Source organism: Pelodiscus sinensis, chromosome 23 (assembly GCF_049634645.1).
Source record: "Pelodiscus sinensis isolate JC-2024 chromosome 23, ASM4963464v1, whole genome shotgun sequence".
Lineage (NCBI taxonomy): Eukaryota > Metazoa > Chordata > Testudines > Trionychidae > Pelodiscus > Pelodiscus sinensis.
Genome location: NC_134733.1, coordinates 5,310,480 through 5,331,007, shown reverse-complemented (window position 1 = coordinate 5,331,007; position 20,528 = coordinate 5,310,480). Strand labels below are relative to the sequence as shown.

The 20,528-nt window shown below is 63.2% G+C and overlaps 1 protein-coding gene across 9 annotated transcripts in view; it reads right to left on the bottom strand.

Annotated features, from left to right (window-relative positions):
• Positions 1-20,528, bottom strand: part of CROCC (ciliary rootlet coiled-coil, rootletin) — an 82,903-nt gene that overhangs the window by 12,307 nt on the left and 50,068 nt on the right. For 8 of the 9 annotated variants that reach the window (XM_075906400.1, XM_075906399.1, XM_075906401.1 and 5 more), the window contains 12 exons: positions 18,547-18,690; positions 17,665-17,903; positions 17,182-17,341; positions 16,383-16,550; positions 15,565-15,949; positions 14,460-14,671; positions 14,213-14,333; positions 13,299-13,462; positions 4,849-5,064; positions 1,958-2,182; positions 1,512-1,661; positions 536-736 (listed from right to left, as the gene is read on the bottom strand). In XM_075906400.1, coding sequence (XP_075762515.1) covers positions 536-736; positions 1,512-1,661; positions 1,958-2,182; positions 4,849-5,064; positions 13,299-13,462; positions 14,213-14,333; positions 14,460-14,671; positions 15,565-15,949; positions 16,383-16,550; positions 17,182-17,341; positions 17,665-17,903; positions 18,547-18,690 — 2,385 coding nt within the window. The remainder of the gene's footprint in view (positions 1-535; positions 737-1,511; positions 1,662-1,957; positions 2,183-4,848; positions 5,065-13,298; positions 13,463-14,212; positions 14,334-14,459; positions 14,672-15,564; positions 15,950-16,382; positions 16,551-17,181; positions 17,342-17,664; positions 17,904-18,546; positions 18,691-20,528) is intronic. The other variant, XM_075906404.1, reaches the window with a different exon arrangement.

Here is a 20,528-nt window from a genome sequence, read left to right as displayed (position 1 = left end):
AGGAGGCCCGCTCACCGTAGCCACAGGCAGGGCTGCCAAACCGCACCAGACTGGATGGGCAAGCCCGGTCCAAGAGCAGGAGAACGGCTGGATTCCCCCAGCGGGGAGGGAACAGGCCCATACACGAGGGGAGCACCCAGAGACCGCAAAGGAAACGGGCGCCGCCCCCTGCGCCCACGACACGCAGCACCTTCCACCACGGACTGGATGGGCATTTCAGGCAGGGCCCTAGGATTTCAGGCAAGCGCCCTCCCGCCCGGCTGTCACAGCTGCCAGGCAACCAAGCTGAGCCCCCAAGCTGAAACGGGATTCAAACCTGGGGCCAGAGCAGGAGCCTGGGGGATTTTGCAGCCCCGGCTAGTCAGCCCCAGAGCAGGCCAGCAGGGAAGATGGCACAGAGCGGGCGGCTTCCCGCAACCCTCTCCCCACGGCTAACCCCGGCGCCGGTTCTTGGAGGGACGCCGGCTAAGCAGGCTACAGATTCCAGCTCCGGGCGGGGGGAGCACAAGCCCCGTCCCCGGCGCCCGCAGCTCACCTTGTCGAGGGTCTTCTTGAGGGCCACGTTGTCCTTCTCCAGCCGCAGGGAGGAGCGCTCCGCCTCCCGCTTCTCGCTCTCCAGCTGGGCCAGCGCCCGCTGCAAGCTGCCCAGCCGCTCCTGCAGCAGGCGCTTGTCGTCCTGCAGCTTCTGCAGGCTCCGCAGGGCCGCGCCCTCGCTCTCCTGGCACTGCCGCAGCAGCTGGGCAGGAGGGGGGGAGAGCCGAGGTGGAGCGCAGCATCCCGGGGCAGGGGAGATCGCCACCGTGCGCCGGATTGGCCCGGCGGCCTAGTGGTTAGTGAGCAGTACTTCCGGGGGGGGGAGGCCTGCACCGGGGCCTCTTGCTCTGTGGTGGGTGAAGGCAGCAGGAGGAGGTAGGGGGCAGCGATCCTGCCAGCACCCTGGCTTGCCCCATGGAAGGGCTGATGAGACACCCTGGGGAGCATATTCCCTCCCGGTCTGAACTCCCGGAAGGCAGGAGGCCGCCAGCAGAAGAGGCCGGGGGGGACTTTGCACAACAGAGGAGCTGGGCGGGGTGGGGGGAGGCGGGGGCAGGAACGGCCCCAGCAGGGAGGGAAGGTGGCTGCTTCAGTGCCCTGGCGGGGCAGGCAGAGGTCACCAACCCATAGGGAGCCCTGTGTTCTACTGCTCCGTGGGGACCTCTGCTGCCTCCTCCCCCGAGGGCGGCTCGGTAGCGGGGGGTCACCGCCCCAGCATGGGGGACGCATGGCACAGAACGCCCTGGGGAAACCCGTCCCCCTGCGCAGTCGGTGTGCCGGTGGGGGTGATGCTCTTTGCCGGGTCATTCCCCGATGCCGGCGTGCGCCCTGGGGGATGGCAGACACAAGGCCAGGGACCGTCAGCGTAGGGGGTCCCCATGGCGAGCCAGCCGCAACCCCACGGCAGTCAGCTCCCTCCCTCCCCCGCCCGCCGCGCCCAGCTGGCACGACAGTCGTCCCCGGTGCCGCGTCCTCACCTCCTGCTGCTGCCGGACCTGCCCTGCCAGCTCTTCCCGCTCCAGCTCCAGCTCCGCCTGCGCCGTCTTCAGCCCCTGGAGCCGGTCGGCCAGCACGCCGTTCTGCTTCTTGGCTTCGGAGGCCGCCTGGCGGGCCGCGTCCAGCCGCTCCTGGGCCGGGAGAGGACAGGGGCCGGGTTGCACATCACGGAGCCTGCCCAAGCTCCTGCTCGGATTGAGTAACCGGCACTAGCAGGACGGAGCCGCCGCCTCGCAGCACGGCGCACGGGGAGGGGACCCGGCCCCGGGGTGGTTTGCAGGGGGGTCTGCATGGGGAGGTGTCTCCAGTCGGGCTCAGTACCAGCAGTTCCTCCCCCACCGCTGCCGCTGTCCTTCCATCCCGCTGGAAAGCTCTGCCCATAGCCCCTCTGCCACACACACCCTGCCCGCACCCAGGCGACGCCCACCTGCAGCACGCGGCGGTCGTGCTCGCTGGCCATCAGCGCCTTCTGCAGCTGCAGCACCTTCTCCTGGGTGGTGCCGGCGCTGGCGTTGATCTCCGACAGAGACAGGCACAGGCCCTGCACCTTGTCCTTCAGCGCGCTCTCGCCTTCCTCGGCCTTGGCCAGGGTCAGGTGCAGACGCTCCACAGACAGCTGCAGGGCACTGGCCTTCGTCTCGCTGTCGGCGACCTGCGTGGGATCGGTGCAGTCCGGCCGTGAGCCAGTGCCACGGCCGCATCTCCCGAGTTCCTATCCAATGGCCACCCCGGTGCTGCGGTCAGAGCCCGGCCCTTCATGGCGGGGCCACAGTGGGCAGCTGGAGCGGGGCCAGCCCCACAGGCGTTACACAAACCGCTCTGCCCTTAAGGATCCTAACACTGCAATACATTGTTTAGGCTGGACATTAGGAAAAAGTTCCTAACTGTCAGGGTGGTCAAACACTGGAATAAATTGCCCAGAGAGGTTGTGGAATCCCCGTCTCTGGAGATATTTAAGAGCAGGTTGGATAAATGTCTAGCAGGGATTGTCTAGTCAGTATTTGGTCCTGCCATGAGGGCAGGGGACTGGACTCGATGAACCTCTCGAGGTCCCTTCCAGTCCTAGTGTTCTGTGACTCTATGATTCGATCCTTCAAAGTGGTGCAGCCTGTGCAGCTGGCTAACCCGAAATATCCACAGAAACAAGGAGACTGTATCCTGCGGCACCTTAGAAACGATCAGATCGATTGGGGCATAAGGGGGCGGGGGTCCAACCCACTTCATCAGATGAACTGGAGTGGAGTTCACAGGGGCAGGGGGATAAATAAGGTCAACAAGAGAAAGAGGGTACTTGGGTCAATGAGACTAATCAAGTCGGGGGAAGTGGCTCATTCGCAGCATTTGGTATGGAGCTGAGACTGTCAAAGGAGGGGAAATTGCCTCTGTACCACGTTAACCAGTTCAGATCCTTATTCAGTCCCAAGCTGATAGTGCTGAATTTGCAAATGAACTCCAGTCCGGCTGTCCCCTTTGTCACTGGGGTTTGAAGTTCTTTTGTAGAAGGATGGCTACTTTCAACTCCATCCCTGAGTGTCCAGGGAGGTTAGAGTGCCCCCTACAGGTTTGTGTGCGTTGCCTTTCCTGACGTCTGACTTGTGCCCATTTATCCTTTAGCGCTGGGACTGTCCGGTTTGGCCCATATCCACGGCAGAGGGGCATTGCTGGCACTTAAAACTTAAATACCCACCCGGGGATGTGAAGAAACAGACTGACAGAGATGGAGGGTACTCAGAAGTCACCTACTTAAGGAAAACAACAGAATAGCTACAGCCCCAGCTACAACCCCACCAGTGCATCATCAACAATCTATAACCTAGCCTGGAAAACAATCCTTCACAGGCGTTGGGAGACAGGCCAGCCCTCGCCTACAGCCAGCCCCCCAGCATGAAGCAAATACTCACCAACAGCCACACGCCACAGAAACACTTACCCAGAAACCTATCCCTGCATTAAAACCTGCTGCAAACTCTGTCCACAAATCTACACATGCAACAGCATCACAAGACCTAACCACATAAGCCGCATCATCGGGGCTCATCCTCCTGCATATCCACTACCATGATCTATGCCAGCAATGCCCCTCTGCCGTGGATACGGGCCAAACCAGACAGCCCCTGCGCCAGAGGATAAATGGACACAAGTCAGACGTCAGGAAAGGCAACACACACAAACCTGCAGGGGACACTCTAAGGGTATGTCTATACTAGCTCGTTAGTTCGAGCTAGGTAGGCAAATGAGGCCAACTTCATTAGGATCTCTTAATTCGAACTACCTATTCCGTGCCGCGTGTAGCCACAGGCACGGAGTTCGGACTAAGGGGGATTTAAAAATGGCGGTGCCCAGGAACATGCAAATGAAGCCCGGGATATTTAAATCCCAGGCTTCATTTGCAACTCCAGTTGCCCTCATTTGCCTACCTAGCTCGAACTAATGAGCTAGTATAGACCTACCCTAACCTCCCTGAACACTCAGGGATGGAGTTGAAAGTAGCCATCCTTCTACAAAAGAACTTCAAACCCCAGTGACAAAGGGGACAGCCGGACTGGAGTTCATTTGCAAATTCAACACTATCAGCTTGGGACTGAATAAGGATCTGAACTGGTTAACGTGGTACAGAGGCAATTCCCCTCCTTCGACAGTCTCAGCTCCATACCAAATGCTGCGAATGAGCCACTTCCCGCGACTTGATTAGTCTCATTGACCCAAGTACCCTCTTTCTCTTGTTGACCTTATATATACCTCTGCCCCTGTGAACTCCACTCCAATTCATCTGATGAAGTGGGTTTGACCCCCGACACCTTATGCCCCAATCGATCTGTTAGTCTCTAGGATGCCAGAGGACTCGTTGTTTCTGCCGATACAGACTAGCCCACCTACCACCTCTGAGACTGTAATAGATGGTGTGTTAGGCCACGCCCCCTAGCTGGAAGGCCACACCCACCTGGGCTGCTAGGTGACCTCAGGGAAATTAACTCCACACCCCAGCACACAGGTCGGAAGAGGCTGCCCTCACAGTGACGACCGTGATCGCTCACACACACCACCTAGATAGTGACCCCCGGGCTACATAATCCCAGCTCACCAGGCACAAGGCTCCCTCCTCCCCACCCCCGCAGTGGGGCCGGCCAAGCTGGCCCAAAGCGCCACGCGAAGACAGGCAGGCGCACCGCCCGAGTGCCGCGCAGCCCCACTGTGCTGGGGGCGGGCAGCCCACCAGCCTCACGCCTGTTACAGCCTCTTCCCCTCTCCCAGCTGCGGCACCGAGCCCCAGGAGAGGGCAGAGCCGGGGCCTCGCTCTGCCAGGGGCAGCGGCACTACCTGTCTCTGCAGCTTGTCGACACGGTCCTGCAGCACCTGGATCTCCAGCTCCCGGTCGCTCAGCACCAGCTTCACCCGCTGCAGCTCCCCCTCCAGCGAGCGCCGCAGCAGCTCCAGCTTGGTGCAGCGGCTCTCCGCGGCGTCCAGGATCTCCTTCAGGCGCCGCTTGTCGGCCTCTAGCTTGGCCTCGTTGGCTTTCATCTTGCCGATCTTCTCCTGGGGAGAGCCGCCACGCGTCACCAGCCGCCTCCCTCTGCCCGGCCAAGGGCTCGGGGATCATGGGGCTCTGGGGCCTTCCCGGCTACGCTCCAGGCTCTGCACCCTGCTGACGTCCTGAAGCAATGACCCCGCCAAGCCCCCTCCACAGCTCCGCCTGCAGCACCCGTGTGAGTCCCCTGCACAGCCCCACCGAGGCCCCCCAGTCCCACCCAGCAGCCCCCCCAGAGCCCTGCACCGACACAAACTCTGTATGTGCATCAGCCAGGGAGAGCTGCAGATCTCCGCATGCACATCCCCAGGTGCCAATACCCCCGGACATAAAGCAGGTATCTGCGGGTAGGAGCAGGTATCCGAGGGTAGGCAGGGCTGCCCCCCCCATTCCAACCTTAGATCCCCCTGCAACTGTACCCCATGCTCAGTGCCCCACCCCCTTTCTCCAGCACTTAGTCCCACCTTCCAGCACTGCTGGTGCCCCTGGTCCCCCCCCCCCCCCGATGCAAAGCCCCGATCCCTTCTCCCACTGTGACTCTGCCCAGGCGCCTTGGCAGGGGCGCAGCTCCCATGTCTCCTCCTGCAGAGACCACGCAGCCCAGAGCAAGCCCAGCTGGGTGCCAGGCCACCTCCGGGGCCCGCGTCTTCACTCCCATCCCCGGCGTGGAGGGGGCTGGTTGCAGCACGGCGGGCATTCGGCCCAGCTCCAGCGGCTCACCAGAAGCTGGACCTTTCTGGAAATGGCTGGCTTGGCTCAGAGCCTGCTGGACGCTTGGCCAGAGTCTGTGGGCGCCCAGATCTGCCACGGCGGGTTCCCCTGCTATCGTGGGGGGGGAGCATGTGCTAGGACCCTGGGGAGAGGAGGGGGCTGGCAGCCACGGCTCTGGCAGGTCAGTTCTTGGCACTGCAGGTGCCAGCAGGAATCTGCAAGGAGTGGCCAGGGCTCAGCGCTGTCCTGTCAGCCTGGGAGACGCCGCACCCCTCAGGCCAAAGGGCTACCCAGAGATGGGGGGAGTGGATTTAATCTTCCCTAGGGTCACCTCATGGCTGTCCCAAGGGGGCGTGGCCTTCCAGCTCAGGGGCGTGGCCTTCCAGCTCAGGGGCGTGGCCTCTCCGCTCAGGGGCGTGGCCTCTCCGCTCAGGGGCGTGGCCTAGCATACCAGTGTCCTCGGGGCAAGGACGCTGCCTTTGAGCTTTGTACAGCACCTGGCCCAAGGGGGCCCCAGTCTGGCCTGAGGTGCCAAGGTGCTGCTGCCACACACAACAAAGAGCAATAGCCAGCCCCGACCCGGGGAGACCTCTGCTCCGCCAGGGGCCCCGAGGGGGAAGCGAGGCAGCTGTCCCCAGCAGAGCAGCCACCGTGCGCGTTACCCACCGACCCCCCCGGGCTCCTCCCCAGAGTCAGCTCCGAGGTCCCGGGGGCTGGAAAATCACAGCCACCCTCTTGGCAAGAAGAGGAGAGGGGAATTACCCTTGGGGTCCGGGAGAGAGGCGGTGAGGCAGGGGCTAATCCCATGGGGTTATACAGGGGGGCGAGCACACAAGCCAGGATTCAGCGTACCCCGGAGCAGGCCGCCCTGCATGCTGGGTGCTGTAGCCTGTCCAGGCCGCACGTCCAGCAGAGCCAGGGGCTGGCTCAGGGACAGGCGCAGGCTGGAGGGGCCGAGCCGAGGGTCGCTGCCATCCAGGACAGCTATCCAGGGAGAGGGCTCGAGATGGGTCTAATCAACCCCCCTCGCCGACCCGGGAGGAAACGCGCCGAAGAAATGAACGCACAAAGCGGGCTATGGGGCAGAATCCCTCTCGCCCTGGGCCTGCCCTGCCCTAGGCAGCGAGATTCGGTGGCACCTATTGGCCTGGCCTTTGCCCCCTCCCCTTTGAGCCCCAGCCCTAGGCTGGAAAGAATTTTTCTCCTCCTAGGAGGCAAAGGTGCAGCACGTTCCCCCTGCGCTTTGCCTCCTGCTTTGCAAGGGAGTGCCGGGAGAGCGGCAGGGACTAGCTCCCACCCCGCCCTGAGCTTGGGCCCTGGCCTGGGGTTCGCAGCGCACCGAGGAATGCCGCCCGGCCGCAGGGACCCCGGCAAGACGTCCCCTCCCCTCCCCTCCCCAGACCGCGGGGAAGCTGCATGCTCAGCAGAACGCGTTCTTTGGCCTCCGGCCGAGCCGACAGACCCCGGCCCTGCCAGACTGGCAGCCTCCCAGCTTTGTTCCCTAATCCAGAGGCATGGCCGGCCTCCAAGCCCGGCAGACATAACACACACACCGCCCAGACGCAGGGCACCCCCGGGGGCCGTGAGCTCCGAGTTCCACCAGGCCACGAGCCCTGCGCGCTGCCAAGAGCCAGCCTCGCACGGCACAGCAAGGGTGCCCGCCCACCACAGGCAGAGCCCCCCTCTGGCCCATGGCTCTAGCCCCAGTGCCAGCCGAGGGGCAGGGAGTGAGCGGGGGAGGCCCACCCTTGTGCCTACCTGCTGCCCAGAAAATCTGACACTGGGCTGCCCCGCTTTCCCAGCCTCTCCCAAGAGGCCTGTCATGAGCATCGGGCCCCACAGCCTGTCAGATCAGGGGCAAGCGGCTTTGTCTAGGGAATGGGGAACTGGACTGGGACTCAAAGAACTTGGGGCTGCTGCCAGCTCTGCCACTAGTCTGCCAGGCGGCCTTGGTCAAGTCACTTCCCCTCTCTCCCTGTGTCTGTCCGGTCTGCTCAGCCTGTAAGTGGTTTGGGTCAAGGGCCGTCTCTCAGTGTGTGTGTGTGTGTGTGTGTGTCCACGTGCGCATGCACACACACCTGGGTCTGTGTGTGTGTGCACGTGCATCCCTGTGCCTGTGTGCATGCATATGTGCTTGTATGTGTGTGTCCCTGTGTGAGTGCGTGATGTGTCTGTGTGATACACGCACACACAACCCACGGTGCAATGGGTGGCTGCTACTGTATGGCAAACCAGGGGGCAGGAAGGCAGATCCTGGCCACATCAGCATGCAAAGGGAAGCCACTTCCGAGTGGATCGGGCCCTCGATCTCACACAAGCCTCGCAGAGATGGTGGCGTCCCAGCTCTGCCTGGTCTAAGCCCTGCTCTGCACACCAGAGCTGCATCGACCCAATCTCATCCACGGCCACAGCACAGCCCGGCTCCGGCCCATGGACGGGCCCCACCACACCGCCATCAGAACGCCACCTCCAGGAGAGGGGCAGGGTGTGTGCTGGGGTGGCACGCCAAGGATTTGAAATGTGGGCAAGGGCCACACGCTTCCAGGATATTAGTAGAAGGGCTGCAGAGTCTGGGGGTGCACAAGGAAGCTCCGGGGAAGGGATCTGGATGCAGGAGGGGGTGAAGGGTCCAGGAGGGGGTCTGGGTGAAGGAGAGGATTCTGACCTGGACGAGGGGGGTAGGAGTGGGTGCAGGATCTGGGAGGGGGTTGTGACCTGGGACAGGGGACTGAGGTTCATGAGGGGGTGCAGGGGGGTTGAGTTGTGACCTGGGCCAGGAGGGGGCTGCAGAGGCTGGGAGGAGGTGCAGGGGGTTTGCGTTGTGACCTGGGCTGGGGGGGCAGAGGGCTGGGGGGGTGCAGGGGGGTTGAGTTGTGACCTAGGCCAGGAGGTTGGGGTACAGAGGCTGGGAGGAGGTGCAGGGGGTTTGCGTTGTGACCTGGGGCAGGAGGGGGGTGCAGAGGCTGGGAGGAGGTGCAGGGGGTTTGCGTTGTGACCTGGGCTGGGGGGGCAGAGGGCTGGGGGGGTGCAGGGGGTTGAGTTGTGACCTGGGGCAGGAGGGGGGTGCAGAGGCTGGGAGGAGGTGCAGGGGGTTTGCGTTGTGACCTGGGCTGGGGGGGCAGAGGGCTGGGGGGTGCAGGGGGGTTGAGTTGTGACCTGGGGCAGGAGGGGGGTACAGAGGCTGGGAGGAGGTGCAGGGGGTTTGCGTTGTGACCTGGGCTGGGGGGGCAGAGGGCTGGGGGGGTGCAGGGGGTTGAGTTGTGACCTGGGGCAGGAGGGGGGTGCAGAGGCTGGGAGGAGGTGCAGGGGGTTTGCGTTGTGACCTGGGCTGGGGGGGCAGAGGGCTGGGGGGTGCAGGGGGGTTGAGTTGTGACCTGGGGCAGGAGGGGGGTGCAGAGGCTGGGAGGAGGTGCAGGGGGTTTGCGTTGTGACCTGGGCCAGGAGGGGGGGGCAGAGGGCTGGGGGGTGCTAGATGCGGGTTGCGGTCAGGAGGTGGTTTCCTGGGTAGCCCCTGGCCAACAGCCCAGCAGATCCTCGGGCTGGCTCCCTGCCGGCCGCCCAGAGTGGCTGGCTGTAGGGGCCACGTGCATCTCTCCGTGCCCTTGAGGGGCCAGGCCTTCTGTGTCCTGCCTGGACCACAAGCGTGGCCCATTGGCTGGAAGCGGCAGCTCCCATTGGCCGGAAGCGGCAGCTCCCATTGGCCGGAAGCCGAGATGGTGCTGGGGGCAGGGGCATCCAGGGAGCACGGGGCCCTGCAGCTGGCTGCTTTGAGCAGCGGGTGGGGGCGCGGCAGGCAGGGAGCAGTGGTGGGCCAGATCCGGCAGTTTGGTGGGCCTGATCCGCCCACAGGCCTGATTTGCCCACCCTGAGTTAGGGCCAGGCAGTGTCTGGGCAGCCGGAGTTCCTTACGTCCCCGGTCGCCCATCTTGTCAATTTCATGGCTCCGGCCCAGCTGCTGGCTCCCCAGCCAGATTGCTGCCCCCGCTCCCCTCCAAGCCAGGCTGCCACCAGCCTCCCCACCCCCCTGGCCTGCCATCCCGCAGTGTCCATGCTCCTGGGGACCGAGCTTCTCCTCCAGCTCTTAGCTCCCTGCCAGGAATTGGGCAGTCGACCAGGCGGCTTCCATCCACTCCCAGCTGCTGAGACGACCCAGGGGCAGGTGGGTTCCTGGTGGGGAGGTGCGTGGGCTCCCTGCACGGCCCCGCTTCACCCGGGAGACGTGCTCCTGGGGAGGAGGCACACCACAGACCCAAGGGGAGGAGGGCAGCCATCAGCCGTCCCAGGAATGGCGTAGGCTGTCTTAAGACCGCCGCGCAAGGTGCCCTACGTCGCCCAGCCCCCGGATGAGTGCAGGGCCCAATATCCTCGCTGCACTGGTCCGCGGCGCGGAGAGCAGCAGCCGGAGGTGAGGGGCTGGCTGGCCTTACAATGATCCGGAGAGACCTGGGACGTCATATTGCGCCGGCTTTCGGAAAACACGCGTGTGCTCTGACTGACGCGAGAGAGGCTTTGTGCGAGGCGGCGCCTGTCACCGACCACTGGGACTGACTCTCTTCAGCCCGTTTGCCTGCCTGCGTCCTTTTTAGGAACTTATTTAGGGAGTGACTTAGAGATCTGTGATTCCCTATGTGCTACTCTGCGTCACACACCTGGCGCTGACTCTTCAAGGCCCGCAATGGCAAAGCAAACAGACGGGGCCGTCCTGCAGACATGCCGAACGGCTACTGACTCATGGAGGCAGGGGGGCTGCAGTCAGGTGATCTGGAACCCATCTTGAATTCTACCAGATTTATTTGGGCATAAACGGTTGGACTCCTCGGCTCTGCAGATGCCGACTAACATGACGACCCCCCGTCACGCGTCTTAACTCTACTTTTCCACAAGAGAGTGGTGGGAATCAAACAAAGGTTTTCTGCCTTATGGAAACTCTACAGAAGGCCGGGGGAGGGAACAATAATTGTCTATAGCTGGTTTTACCATGGTCTCTGCACCCCAAAGAGATACTTGGTAACACTTGCAAACCAGGGGACTGTAGCTAAGGGTACGTCTACACGGCACCGCTATTTCGAAATAAGCTAGTCCGGAACAGTTATTCCAAAATAGCTTATTTCAAAATAGCCCGTCTACATGGCAGGGAAGCCTCAAAATGAGTCCGAGGCAGGCTCCCCTAATGTAGACGTGCTATCTCGATGTAGAGCCCCAGGAGGCAATGGGGAGGAATAATTTAGAATGCTCCTGGGGAGGGGCTATTTCAAAATAGCAGCAGTGGAGGTCTACACACGCCTTGTGTTGAAATAGCCAGTGCTTTTTGTTGTGATGGTACTGCCCAGAAGGGGGTTTTCCAGCCCACGGAAAAGGAATGGGATTTTCCCCGCACGTACCGGCACCTGTTTTCCTGGAGCGGCTCAGCTCCTGATGGAAGCCTGCTCGGGACATGCGGATTTTTTTTCTGGCTCCCAGCGCGGTGCTGAGGCTCTTAAAGGAGCCGTGACCGCATTTCGGCCCCCAGTGCGTTTTTTTTCTTTTTTTGCTCAACAAGTTTGCCCCAGAGTATCGGCACCTTTTTTCTTACAAAAAAAGCACTGGAAATAGCTATTTCGGAAGAGGCCTTCTTCCTCGTAGAATGAGGTTTACGGATTTTGGAATACGCCGCCTGTTATTTTGAAATTATTTCGAAATAATGGAATGGCTGTGTAGACGCTCGCATTGTTATTTCGAAGTAACGCTAGTTATCTCAAAATAACCGTGCAGTGTAGACGCACCCAGAGTGTGTGCACTGGGGTGGGGTGGGGTGGGGGGGTGAATTGCTGGACCCCAGTCAGAAAAGACACCCCTGGCCTGTGAAGGACTTTACCTGAAATAAAGTCTAGGGTGATAACTTATTATTTGTAACCTGATGTGTAGTGACTCCGGCTTGGTGCTGTGTCTTATTTTCTTAGTAACCTGCTTTGAATCTGCGGCCACCTTTTCTTAGTGAAGAGAATTATTTCTGGTTTATAACATTACCCGACTTCTGTCATTTCTACCGGGGGGCTGAGAGGCTGTGTGGACCTTCCGGCACCAGAGAGGAAGGAGGCAAACCTCAGGTAACTTTGGGATTGTACCCCATGGAGGGCGTGACTATCTGGGCTACGTCCTCCCAGAGCTGTTCTCAGTGTCTGTACCTGCGGTGCAGCGTGGCCTGGCTTGTGGGTTTGGCTAGAAGAGACTGGAGAGTCTGACTTCGGCAAGACCAGGGAAAAGCGAGCCCAGGTTGACCGAGAAGGGGGATTCATTATGCATCTTAGTTGGCATCCAAGGGGGTGTCTAAACTACACATCTCCGTCGATGGAGCCATGTAGATGAGGCTGATCGGCAGAGGGAAATGAAGCCGCTATTTAAATAATCGCGGCTTCATTTAAATGTAAATGGCTGCCGCGCTCTGCCGACCAGCTGATGATCAGCTGTTTGTCGGCAGATTGGGGCAGTCTGGACGCACCGCGGTCGACAAGGAAGCCTTTGTCGACGGCGCAGGTTTGCCTTGTGAAACTAGGTTCACCTGCGCCATCGACAAAGGCTTCCTTGTCGACCGCAGTGCGTCCAGATTGCCCTGATCTGCCGACAAACAGCTGATCATCAGCTGGTCGGCAGAGCGCGGCAGCCATTTACATTTAAATGAAGCCGCGATTATTTAAATCGCGGCTTCATTTCCCTCTGCCGATCAGCCTCATCTACATGGCTCCATCGACGGAGACGTGTAGTTTAGACACACCCCCAGGGGCCTGATCCATCACAATACCAACCCCCAGCAGGCAAGAGGGGTGCTGGGCAGGTGCAGTGCAGCTCGGGGGTCCAGGTGGACCATCCCTCAGCCAAACCACTCCATGAGCGGAACCCTACGTCGGACCTGTGACCTCCCCTGCCTGCCCGGTTATTTCTTAGCCTTCGCCCGTATTTCGTTGAGTCCCAGGACCAGTGGCTCCTGGAATTTCAATAAGGCTACAAGCGGCCCTCACCTCCAGCTTTTGGGGCCTTTTCTCCCAACCCCCCTTGTGGAGAGTCTGTCTCCTAGAGCTGCTCCCAGCGGCATCCCTTGGAGGGTGTCCCACACAGGAGCGGCAGGCACGGGGTTAGCCCTGGCTGCACACCGGGTGTTCTCCACCGGCCAGAAGCCTCCTTGCCCAGGGTGAGCGCCGGTGGGTCTCTGACCACCCACCCCAGGGGTAGGGCTCAGGCCTGTGTTCAGTGCCCATTGCAGCTAGAAGAGAGGGCCGGCCTGTGGCTTCCTGAGGGGAGAAACCAGAGCAGCCTGTACCAAAGGGAGATCCTACCCCTACCTCTCACTGTAACCCCCAGAATGCCCCCTCCCCCACCAATGAGAGCACCCAGGGATCATGCCAACCTGTCTCCCAGCCCAGTGCAAAATGCCTTGTTCCCCCATAACCTCACTGGCCAGCTCTTTACATATTTGCCTTCAGGTTCCGCACCAACCCCGGATCCGTCAGAAACTGCCCCCACCCCCCGCGCCAGGCCCTGCCTCTGGCCCCGGTACCTGGGTGACCCGCCGGTCGCCGTCGGCCGACTGGAGGCTCCGCTCCAGCCCCGCGACCTTGTCCATCAGGGTCTTGCGCTCCCGCTCGCTGCGCCGAAGGGTCTCCTCCTGCAGCAGGAGGGCGGTCTGGGCACTGCTCAGCTTCCCGTCGGCACTGCGCCTCCCTGGGCAGAGAACGCGGGCGCCAAGCGAGTGAGGGGCCCGGGGCACTCGGCACCAGAAGCCAGCCCCGGTAAGGCCTCGGAGGAACCCAAAACCCGGTGACCATGGGGCAGGGCCATTTGCTGGTTAGCGCAGGGGGCATGTGAGTCAGGGCACCTGGGTTCTAATCCGGCCTTTGACACTGGTCCCGGGCTCCATGCGGTGCTGCCCCTTTGAAATGCTGCAGCGGCGTTTCAAAGGGGAAGTGCCGCCCTACTGACTAATCGAATAGTCGATGCAAAAATGCATCAACTATTCGATTAGTCAATTACACGATATTTAACATCCTTAGTGCAGACACTGCGTGCTGCACCAGACCCAGGCTTGGGCCTACCAGCTGCGTAGAACCCCTGCATCGCAGCCTAGCCTGCTGGGATCAGAGCATTAAAGCTCCGAGTTTACAAGCAAAACTATGAGGCATGGTATGCAAATTACTACATTGAGGCAGTGGAAATAGGGTCTGCTCCAGTCCCGGCTTGGGACTTAGAAAAGTGGGAACCCTCACTCTGCCATTGGCCTGGGGCCATTTCCCTGCTGCGTGCCTCAGTTTCCCCCTCTTGAACATGGGGCAATTAAGGCTAACCTAGGGTACGAGGTCGGGAGGCAAACTGAAACTGTTCTCTGAGGACTTTGAAAAGGCCCTCGGCATGGGTCAAGCTTTGCTCAGAGAGTCCCCCAGATGCCACCATGCCCAGAGCCCCTCCCTGCCTCACCTTCCTCGCTTTCAGCCACCAGCTTCTGCAGCTGCTGCACTCGGGTGCTGGCACTGTCCCGCTCCGCCTCCAGCTCGGCCAGCTGGCGGGTCAGGCTGCTCAGCTGGGCCCGCAGGTCGCCCTGGGTTCGGAAGGGAGGAGGAGACAGGAGGGAGCGATCAGCTGTCGGGAGATGACCCGGCTGCCCACCCCAGGGGCAGAGCCACGTGGGCAGAAGCCAACCCCTTCCTCCCCACGTCGATGGTACCCGCTCTCGCTGCGTCTCCCGCAGCTCCTGCAGGAAGTCCCGGAGCGCCGTCCGCACCACGTCCGGGTCGATATCCGCCACCAGCTGCTCGCTGCGGCTGGGGGAGAGGGTGCGCTCTGGGGACAGAGGGCGTGAGCTGGGGCTGCGCTCAGGGCTGCGCACCTGCGGGGTGGGGCTGCCGCGCCCCTCTGGGGCGCTGTGCGTGTTGTCACCTGGGGGGAAATGGGCAGAGAGGAGAGACAGTGGGGCCTCGGCAAAGCAGGGGTTCTCCCGAGGGGAGCCGACTGGACCGAGGGCAAGTCATCAGGCAGGGAACACCTGGGAATCCAATTCTAAACCGGTCCGGCTGTGCCAGTCCCCAGTGCTTATCCCAAGAGAAGAGCGACACCTGCTGGCCAGGAGCAGAGCTGTAGCCTGGCCAGAACAGGCCCTTTCCGGGACAGCAGCTCACAAAGGGCCCCTCGCCCCACCCTGAACAGGCAGGGAAAAATTGGAGACCAAACTTGGGATGCAAAAAAAAAAAAAAAAAGAGGTCGCTGTGCCTTTAAATTGCCTTGCTCCTTGCACCCCCACCCTTGCAGACCCCACCAGACATGTTTTTGAGAAAAAAAAAGGCCAGTGCCTTTAAATTACCGCACTTCTCGCTCCCCCCGCCCTCGCCATCCGTCCAAGGAAAACAGAAAATACCACCCATTTTACATGTCCAGTATTCTCTGGGGTTTTTACTGGATGAAAGGCCAAAATACCAAACTGTCCAGGAGAAAACCAGACACCTGGCAAGTCTAGTCCCAGCCAAGCATTGAAGTCCGTGCAGTTCTACCCACCTGCAGACAGACCCTGCCACTGGGCATCACTGTGCAAACATCAGTGACATGCTCCCAGCTGCCCTTGGGAGGCAGGGGCCTCCCATCCCCATTGCAAAGATGAGAAAACTGCCAAGGGAAGTGACATGACCAAGGCCCCATGGCAGGGCAGTGGCACAGCTAGAAATAGGATTCCTGCCCCCAGATGCCCCTCCCACCCGGCGTGGCAAGGACGAAAACGAAGCCCTCGAGGTGTGGGAGGAGAGAAAGGGCCCTGCCCCAGGGCTCTCCTGGCCCCTTACCTTTGGGAGGGGAGAAGAATCTCTTGGGGGAGCTGCTCCGGCCCCTGATGGCGGGGCTGGGGGCCCGGCCCCCCCGGCTGATGCCCATGGTGCGCCTCAGGGCGGAATGCAGGCTCCCCAGCTTGAACTCCACGTCCCGCTTCAAGCCCTCGACGCGCGCCAGCTCGGCCTCCAGGCCGTGGGTGCGGCCCTCGGCGGCGCTCAGCCGGAGGCTCAGCTCCGCCGCCTCGGCCCGCGCGCTCTCCAGCTTGATCTCCAGGTTGCGGGCGTTGTCCAGCAGCTTCTTCTCGTTGCCGCGGGCCTCCTCCAGGCTGCCCCGCAGGTCCCTCTCCCGCACGTGGAACTCGCCCTCCTGCTCCGACAGCTTCCGCTGCAGGTTGTGGAGCTGGGGGGGCCGACAGGCACGCTGGGGAGGCCGAGCGCCCGGGCCCCCGCGAGGCCCAACGGCCTGGCCTGAAAGCCACGGCCTGGCCACTCCAGAGGCCGTGGGCCCCACGGCTACAGGCCCCGCCCACCGTTTTCTCATGCCGAGAGGAACAGGCATAAGAGCAGCAAGGAGGGAGCGTCTGATCTCTGGGTCTGCTCTGGCAGGCAGGAACTACCCACGAAGCTCTCCGGCCTGGTTACCCCGGGCACCATAACGGCCCCTTCTGGCCTTCACACCCACCGACGGCCTTCAAGAGGGCCACCTCTGCTCCGCACAAGCGGGCCATGTGGGCAGAGCCCAGCACAGCCAGCCCCTGCAGCGGGAGCTGAAGAGCAAGAGCTGGGGGGGGCGACAGGAGCAGCATGTGAGACCCCAGGAGTCCCGCACCCACCTCCTTCCTGGCGGACTCCCTGCTGGCTTCGCTCTCCACGATCTTCTGCCTGAGGCCGAGGGATTCCCGCCGGCTCTCCTCCTCCCGCTGCTCGTCCAGAGCCACCCGGGCCTGCAGCTCCGCCACCTCCTTGCTCTTCTTGGTGTTCTCGCTGTCCAGCATCTTGATCTGGGGGCACCAGAACAGGGCGGGGGAAGCACGTGCGGCTGCGCCCGCAGACGGGGCCGACACAGGGCAACACTGGCCCCCCGGCCGTTCCGGGTCCACGAGAACCGCAGCTCGCCCCAGGGCCGGGGCCCGAGACACCCCCCGCCCCTCCTGGCCTGCAGCATCGGGACCCCCTGCCTCGACCCTGCTACTCCAACTTTATGGCCTCCAGGAGAGCCACGCCCTCCTCCCAGGGAGACGTCAGCTGGGGCCCGGGGAGCTGGGTACGGCAGCTCTGAGGAGCCTCCAGACCCCTCGCTCAGAGCCCCGCCCCTGCGCCCCAGACAGGCAGTCTGGCAGGACAGGGGAGCATCCAGCTGCCCACGGCCACTCTGAGGAGGGGCCTGCAGGGCACGGCTCCTCTGGCCCGGCGGTGGGGGCGGTGGGGGGAGGTCAAGCGTCCAAATGCAGGGGCAGCAGCCCCCAGTGCGGGACACGGTGACACCCAGGGCCCCGCGTCAGGGAAAACAGACTCGGAGGAGCTGAGCTGGAGGGTCCCTGCCCTGCCCCCCTGGGGGCACAGAGGCCAGGCCCCAAGCACTCGGGGAGCCCCACGGCTCTTCCCAGCCACACGCCTGCCCGGGCCCCTGACCTGTCGCCTCAGCTCCTGCAGCTCCCTGCGGGCCTCCAGCCGCGAGCGCTCCACCTCCTGCAGGCTGCTCCGCAGCTCGGCGGCCTCCTTGCCCGCGGCTGCCCGCGCCTCCTCCAGGACGGACAGTTTCTGCTCCTTCTCCTCGTGGGCCCGCTTCAGGCTGGGGATGCAGGCGGCACAGCCGGTCAGATCCCGGCAGGACCCGGCGACGTAGCCCCGGTCCCCCGCCCACGGCCAGGCCCACGGACCCCACGGCCAGGGCCACGGACCCCACGGCCAGGGCCACGGACTCCACGGCCAGGCCCACGGACCCCACGGCCAGGGCCACGGACCCCACGGCCAGGGCCACGGACTCCACGGCCAGGCCCACGGACCCCACGGCCAGGCCCACGGACCCCACGGCCAGGGCCACGGACCCCACGGCCAGGCCCACGGACCCCACGGCCAGGGCCACGGACCCCACGGCCAGCCCCTCCCCCTCACCTGAGGCGGTCGCTCTCCACGCGCTTGACGGTGGCCCGCAGGTCCTGGTTGGACCTCTGCAGGGCCTCCTTCTCCTTGCTCTCGTCGCTCAGGCTGCGCCGCAGGTCCAGGATCTCCTTCCTCTGCGCCTCGTGGCCCTCCAGGCTCTCCCGCACCTTCCGGTGGGCCTCCATCACCTCCCGCCGGAGGCCGTCTCGGGCGTCTTCCACCATGCGCAGCTGGGTCTTCAGCTCCTCCGCCTGCGCGGAGCAGCCGCCGTCAGACCCGGCTGCCCGCTGCGCACGGGGACTGGGTGCTCTGCCGCGGGCCAGGCTGCCACGGTCCCCACGCGCCTCCCCGATAGCCTGCTCGGTAGAGGGAGGGGTAGCCCCCCCCCGCAGCGCAGCAGCCTCGCCCCGCTGCATAAGATCCCCGGGGGTCAGATCCAGATGTGAGGGGCCCAGCATAAGATCCCCGGGGGTCAGATCCAGATGTGAGGGGCCCAGCATAAGATCCCCGGGGGTCAGATCCAGATGTGAGGGGCCCAGCATAAGATCCCCGGGGGTCAGATCCAGATGTGAGGGGCCCAGCATAAGATCCCCGGGGGTCAGATCCAGATGTGAGGGGCCCAGCATAAGATCCCCGGGGGTCAGATCCAGATGTGAGGGGCCCAGCATAAGATCCCCGGGGGTCAGATCCAGATGTGAGGGGCCCAGCATAAGATCCCCGGGGGTCAGATCCAGATGTGAGGGGCCCAGCCGCACTGCATGCTGGGATTGGTCGTCTCTGGGCTGCACCTCCCTCTGCAGGCGCGTGCCCCGTTTTATGCCGGCTCACGGTGACCCCAGTGACCCTCTCCTGCCCCTGAAGCCCCTCCATCCCCCACCCCAAGCCTGTACTCACCTCGCGGACGGTGCTCTCCCGCTGCCTGGTCAGGTCCTTGGCCTGCTCCTGCAGCCCCCTGGCCTCCCGCTCGTGGGCCGCGACAGCTTCCTCCAGCTGAGCCCCCAGGCCCTTCAGCTCCGAGGTCAGGGCGTTGATGGTGCTCTGAGGGCACAGAACGGCCTGGCCCTTAGTGGCCTGCACCAGCTCTCCTCTCCTGGGGTCACCCAGCTGCCCTGGATCCGCTAGTCGGCAGTCGCCCGCGCCGGGCGCTGCGCAGGCCAGGCCGGGGGATCAGCTCTCTGCGGTGCAGGGGGGGGACAGGCGGGTTGGTACGGCCATCGCCCCGCTCCGAGCGTCCGGCTTCCCGCGCCACTGCGCAAAGGAGCCTGCGTAACACTGGCCATCCGCACGGACATCGCCTATTGGCAAGGGAGGCGCGACCCCGCGCCATGGCCAGTCTCTGCCCGGGGCAGCTAGGATGTGCAGGCCTGGTGGGGGGTAGGGGGACATAGCCAGAGGGGGGCGGGCTGCAGGCCAGGAGCTAGGGGCACTGGCATGGCCGGAGGGGGGCGGGCTGCAGGCCAGGAGCTAGGGGCAGTGGCATGGCCAGAGGGGGGCGGGCTGCAGGCCAGGAGCTAGGGGCACTGGCACGGCCAGAGGGGGGCGGGCTGCAGGCCAGGAGCTAGGGGCAGTGGCATGGCCAGAGGGGGGCGGGCTGCAGGCCAGGAGCTAGGGGCACTGGCATGGCCGGAGGGGGGCGGGCTGCAGGCCAGGAGCTAGGGGCACTGGCACGGCCAGAGGGGGGCGGGCTGCAGGCCAGGAGCTAGGGAGACTGGCATGGCCGGAGGGGGGCGGGCTGCAGGCCAGGAGCTAGGGGCACTGGCATGGCCAGAGGGGAGCAGGCTGCAGGCCAGGAGCTAGGGGCACTGGCATGGCCAGAGGGGAGCGGGCTGCAGGCCAGGAGCTAGGGGCACTGGCATGGCCAGAGGGGAGCGGGCTGCAGGCCAGGAGCTAGGGGCACTGGCATGGCCGGAGGGGAGCGGGCTGCAGGCCAGGAGCTAGGGGCACTGGCATGGCCAGAGGGGGGCGGGCTGCAGGCCAGGAGCTAGGGACACTGGCATGGCCGGGGGGGGGCGGGCTGCAGGCCAGGAGCTAGGGGCACTGGCATGGCCAGAGGGGGGCGGGCTGCAGGCCAGGAGCTAGGGGCAGTGGCATGGCCGGAGGGGGGCGGGCTGCAGGCCAGGAGCTAGGGGCAGTGGCATGGCCAGAGGGGGGCGGGCTGCAGGCCAGGAGCTAGGGGCACTGGCACGGCCGGGGGGGGGCGGGCTGCAGGCCAGGAGCTAGGGGCACTGGCATGGCCGGAGCGGGAGGGGTGGTTGAAGTGTGTCAGCAAAGGACCTGAATCGGGGTCTGTAGATACAGGCCGTCCTCCCTATAAGTCCAAGATACGTTCCAAAAAACTAGGACTTTCAGCGAAACACCTTAAAACGGGGATTTTTTTTCCTGCATCTGACTTCCCTTTGCGCAAATTGGGTTGGCTTCTTTTTGCATGACTTAAGGGTGGGTAATGGGAGAACTTACAACGCATCGGTTCCTACAAGCATCCATGATTTCAGTGTGGAACGGCTGTATAGCAAGGCAACTTATAGTGGGGACACCCTGTACTGATTAAAAAGTATCTATGGAGCTGTGTAGGTCTAGGGGACAGAGCACTGGACTGGGGTTCAGGAGACCTGGATTCTATTCCCACTTCTGCGTGGTGGCCTCGGGCAAGTCCATCTGTGCCTCAGTTTCCCTACATGTGAAATGGAACTTTGCAAATTGCACCGAGATCAACGGCTGGAAAATGCTACGTAGGCATGAAGTGCTGGTGTTATTTGCTTCCTGAATTATGCATCTGTTCAGCCGCCACAATCGGCCCCCTCTACACACTCTGCAGTGAAAGCGCTAACCCCCAGCAGCGACTGTCTCCTGTACCGGTGCAGATCACACCCTCCCAA